The sequence below is a fragment of the Sus scrofa genome, unplaced genomic scaffold (genome assembly GCF_000003025.6).
Source record: "Sus scrofa isolate TJ Tabasco breed Duroc unplaced genomic scaffold, Sscrofa11.1 Contig1193, whole genome shotgun sequence".
Taxonomy (NCBI): Eukaryota; Metazoa; Chordata; class Mammalia; order Artiodactyla; family Suidae; genus Sus; species Sus scrofa.
The window spans coordinates 22204-27521 of NW_018084829.1; the positions used below are offsets into that span (position 1 = coordinate 22204).

General features: G+C 42.0%; 1 protein-coding gene across 1 annotated transcript; it reads left to right on the forward strand.

Moving 5' to 3' along the window:
• Positions 1–1781: 1781 nt before the first annotated feature.
• Positions 1782–4389, forward strand: LOC110258055 (olfactory receptor 12D3-like). The gene has a single exon (XM_021081025.1). The coding sequence runs from the start codon at positions 2235–2237 to the stop codon at positions 3171–3173; it is 939 nt and encodes a 312-aa protein (XP_020936684.1). The 5' UTR covers positions 1782–2234; the 3' UTR covers positions 3174–4389.
• The last annotated feature ends 929 nt before the right edge of the window (positions 4390–5318 follow it).

Sequence of the window (5318 nt, forward strand, 5' to 3'; positions counted from 1 at the left end):
GAGTCCATTCAGGAAGCGGTGTGGGCCAAGGCCAGCACGGCCTGAGTGAGGGTCTGGATCCAGCAAAATGGCCGGTGCGCGCTATCCACCTGTCACCGGGCCGGCGACCGTGGCCTCCCCTGGTTCCCTGACAACAGTGGCACAAGAGGCCAGCTCGGTTGTCGGCTTCCCGGCCAATGCACCAAAAATGTTGCAGAAACTGCAAAAACTGTGGCAGTGGAAGGAGACAAACAGTACTCGGAGATATGGAAAAGCAAGGTTTGTTCAGCACCAGTGCGGGCTCAGAGGAGTCACCTCCAGAGTCTGAGCACCAGGTCTTTGTTCTCAGTAACTTTTATACACTACAAGGTCTTGATGTTCCCATGTAAGCATCCCGGACCTCCCCCATCCCCAAGCAGACAGTGTTCCTCCCTAAGAAACTGAGCAAGCAAGGTTACAGAAACAGAACTGATAAGCAATGCTGGGTACCTGATTAGCAGGGCTGCTGGCTTGGACAGAGGGCACACAGTTGTTGCATTATTACAAGAAGGGTGGCATAGTGATGAGCACAGCTGGAAAGTCTTGCAGCTGCCTTCTTAGCCAAGGGGGAGGTTGTTCTTTAGTTAAAACTCCATTTCAATGGAACTTTTGTTTAAAGTCGATATGGACACATGTATGCATTTTTACATGTATCCTTTGGAGTGTTTTTTGTTTGTTTGTTTGTTTGTTTGTTTGCAAGTGACCAAATGCCCTATGTAAAGAGTTGCCTTGTTTCTTTTACTGCTTCTTCTGCAATGAAAATTATTTAACTAGTCCAATATGGTCATTGAGTTTGTTTGCCATCTCTGGTATGGCAATGCTTCAATAAATACCATGGCAAAACCATGATTTTTGACATTTGCCAACACATCTGAATGGCAGTCTAGGAAGTGGAGTGGCTAACGTAGAGTCTTTGAGATGTTTGTAATTGAGAGTCAGTGCTACATGTCTGTTAGAGGTTAAATCAACCGACACCCCCGTCTGTGTGTGTTTTTGCATCTTCGATAGATACATTGTCTTAAATGTTTTGATCTTTGTCAGAATAACAGATTGTATTTTACTTTGAATTTGGATTTCTGTTTTGGATATTTGTGTGTTTTTCTCAATAAAAATTATGTTACAGTTTTCGTTGCTTCAGGTGGGAATGTTGCACAGCAGTTTTTCTGTTTCACTCCAAATATTTTTTCAAGGGAGCTATAGCCGCTTGAGAAATCATGAGAAAGCAGGATTTTCTATTTTTGTTTTTTTTTTTTTTAAATTCTGCTTTCACGTGGATGCAGTCTTTTTTTCTATTTATTGTTTGTCTATGAATAAGTTCCATTTGGGGGGCACGTTATTAGTAGGATGTTTATATGGGAAGGGGATAGGACCTTTTTCCCAGATTTTTGGCTCATTGGTCCCCTCCTCTGTTGCAACAGTTTTACTCTCTCAGTGTGAGGCACTCTCTTTCTAGGACTGATTATTTTCTCCTGTTTCCAAAATTCTCTTGTTACTGAAACTTCTTAGCATTGGGGGTGGGTGTGGGGGTGGGGTGGGGGTTTTTGTTCTGCATAAATAGCCCTGCTGCTGTGGTGCCCTCTTGTGACTGCAGACACCAATTCTGCTGATTAGTGTTCCCTCTGCCTACACATTATAGGAAGTTTGTGGATTTTAAGAAATGTCTTCTAGTTTCCTGGAGAAGTTCAGGCTGTAGGGAAGGTACTCTGTTTTTTGCTTGCTTTTTGGTTTCTGGTTTTTTTTTTTTTTTTAAGAGGCGATTTAGGACTATTGCTGAGCTTCTACCCGTACCCAGAAAGGAGAACATTGCCTACCACATCCATTTATAAATGTTTAAATGTTTACAAATACATCTGACATGACTCTTATTAGCTACATTAGTTTTAGTGCTATGATGGGGCTAAAATGGAGTCCTGTTCTCTTACTGTATTTACTGCCTGTCTGTTTTCTTCTATGTGATCTACTTTATATGTTTAACTCAGCATTCTATATATGCTTCTTAGTTCTATGCAGCGTATAGATCACAGGGTCTCTGAACTGATCCCATATTCTGGTTCCTAAATGACGTTGCAAGTGAATTTAACTCGAGCATTTCCAACCCCTTTGCTCAGTATGGATCACCCTCCTGTATTTCCCGGTGAGGAACTTGCTGCATTTAGCCTGTACAGTCTACTGGAACAGGTTTACTAATTGTCACCATCGTTAGCCTTCTCAAGGCAATGGAGAACGTCACCACAGTGGATGAGTTTCTTCTGCTGGAACTGACTTCCAATCAGGAGCTGCAACCGATCATCTTCATGACCCTCTTGGTTGTGTACATTATAGATCTGTTTGGAAATGGGTCCATATTAGTGGTCGTCACCTCAGAGCCAAGACTCTACTCTCCCATGTATTTTTTCCTGGGAAATCTTTCTTGTCTGGATATCTGCTATTCTTCAGTGACACTGCCCATGCTAATGGCAAACCTCTTCTCCACTCACAAGGCCATATCCTTCCTAGGCTGCATCAGTCAGCTCCACTTCTTCCACTTTCTGGGCGGCACCGAGGCCCTTTTGCTGGCCGTGATGGGCTTTGACCGATTCGTGGCCATCTGCTACCCGCTTCGCTACACTGTCATCATGAACCTCCGGGTGTGTATTCTCTTGGCAGCTGTGGCCTGGATCACCAGCTTCTTTTATGCTCTGATGCATTCCGTCATGACCGCACGCCTGAACTTTTGCCACTCTCTGAAACTCAGCTACTTCTTCTGTGATGTGAAGCCCCTCTTAGAGTTGGCTTGTGGTGACATTTGGCTCAATCGATGGCTCATTTTTATTGTCACGGGCAGCTTATCTATGGCAGCATGTTTTCTCACTCTCCTCTCCTACTTCTACATCATCACCTTTCTTCTCCTCAAGCACCGGTCCTGCCACATGCTCCACAAGGCTCTGTCCACTTGTGCCTCCCATTTCATGGTGGTGTCTCTCTTCTATGGAACTGTGGGGCTCACATACATCCCCCCTGCCTCTGCCACATCTGTATCACAGGCACGGTACGTGGCTGTCATACACACCACTGTGACTTCGGTGCTGAATCCACTGATATACACCCTTAGGAATAAGGAAGTGAAGTTGGCTCTGAGGAGAGTCTTTGGGAGGAAATGGAAGCTGTCTGTCTAAAGAAAATCACTGGCAACACCAGAGGAAATGAGAACTGTGTGTTCTCTTGATGACATTTATTTTCTCATCTAGACTAACTTGGATCCATTTCTTGAATTCTGTTTTCATTTCAGAAATTTGTGCCACGTGTAGGTGTGGTCTTCACACATATGATTCCAATTATCCTTTAGTCGTTCACGCAGAGTATTTTTTCAACAGGGAATGTTCACTTTGCAGTGGAAATGATCCCTACGTTTATGACATGAGGACATGGATCTTTTTTCAGCTGAGAAGCTGGGCAAAGAAAAGCTGAAGAAGTAACTGCGTGTCTCTTTCCGAAAGTAAAATGCGTGGAGTAAAAGGCAGAATCAGCATGCCCTGGTGGGCACTCTTTTGCAGGGTTGGGTCAGTGAAAGCCTGTTTCATAAACACCACTTGACAGAACGTGGAAGGAAATAGTGGAGTGAGTCATGCTGGTATATGACAGTTTATCTTGATGCAGAAATGACAGTGAATGGAGGAACAATGGTGTAGAGTGTTGGTATTTTACGTGAGGAATACAGCGTGTCCCACGTGCCTGGAACTCAGTGGGTAGTGAAGAGAGGGGCAGGAGATGAGGGCAGAAAAGCGATGGTAGTCAGGTCTTGGCATCCAGTTGGTCAGCTGAAGGTTCTCCACACTTACTCTGGGTAATGAGCCTGATAACGGGGCCCTTGAGCAAGGAAGTGACTTCCTACAACTTCTGTGGTGAAAGAATCACAGTGTTACTCTCTTGAGAACAGAGAGTAGAGGAACCCAGATGGAATTAGTTAGGATCCCTTATCATCCTTTGGATGAGAATCGAGGGCAGCCTAGGCCAGGGTAATGGTGGTGGCGACTGGAGGAGCATCGAGATTCTGGATGTATTTCGAACACTCAACTTTCAGTATTTGCCGATAGCTTCGATGCGCAGTAGGAAGATGAGAGGTATCCCAGATGATGATTAATTTTCAATGTCTATGTTAGTGCCCAGAAATGCCTGAAGTACAGTGAGATTAGGCGATGAACAGAGCAAGGTGTGAAGTAGGTTTTGATTTGCTTTTCTCATAATAGAAATGTTTTAACTTGAGTTCTCCTTCCTACTAATTAATCCTCTTTATGCAAAGTACAGTGTATTTTGAAAACCTGATCTTAAGGACAAAGACAAATGCCATGTGATATTACTTATATGTGGAATCTGAACTATTACACAAGTGAACTATGAAGGAAAAAATAGGAAAAAGCATATATATATATATATAACTGAATCACTTTGTTGTAGAGCAGAAATTAAGACAACTCTGTAAATCTACTATACGTCAATAAAGTAAAATAAAAAGATAAAAATATAGAGTTGCTTTGTGGCTCAGTTAGTTAAGGATCTGGTGTTGTCACTGCTGTGGCTCTGGTTACTCTAGTGGTGCAGGTTCAAACCTGGCCTAGAACTTCTGTATGCTGTAGACATGTCTACAAAAAGATAAAAATAAAAAATAAGTAAAAACATAATCTTGAGATCAGAATGAAAGTTTTACTATCAAAGACAACTTCATATATGACAATTTTTTCTCTCTAGGAATTATTTAATTCAATTTTTCTGATAATAAAAGCAATAAGAAATGGAACATAGGTTCAGTATTAGAGCATTTATACATTGCTAAGAGGAATTAGATAAGTATTTAAACAACCAAATAATGCAGAATATGGCAGCTGAAGAAGACATTCTAAAGGGAATTGGCTTACTGGTACTGCTGTGCTGTGGGTTTGATCCCTGGTCCAGAAAACTTTGCATGCCTGGGATGCGGCGAAGGCAGGGTGTGGGGCAAGTTTAACTGTAGGTAAAAGCTAGGATGAGTAGAAAGTATATGTGTAATAAAGTAGAAGCCATATTTTATTTGATATATGATAAAGTTACCACAAAGTTGTAACAGTTTGTGTGTTGGTTCATAAGATATTAGTGATGTAAAAATAATCATTAATGTTAGGATAAGTGAAAAATTCTCAAAAATTTTCTTTTGATTTCTTTTCCAAAGATGCCAATACAGGTATACCTCAGAGATATTGTGGGCTTGTTTTCAGACCACTGCCATAAATTGGATAGAACAAAAAAGTGAGTCACAAGAATACTTGGTTTCCCAGCGCATATAAAAG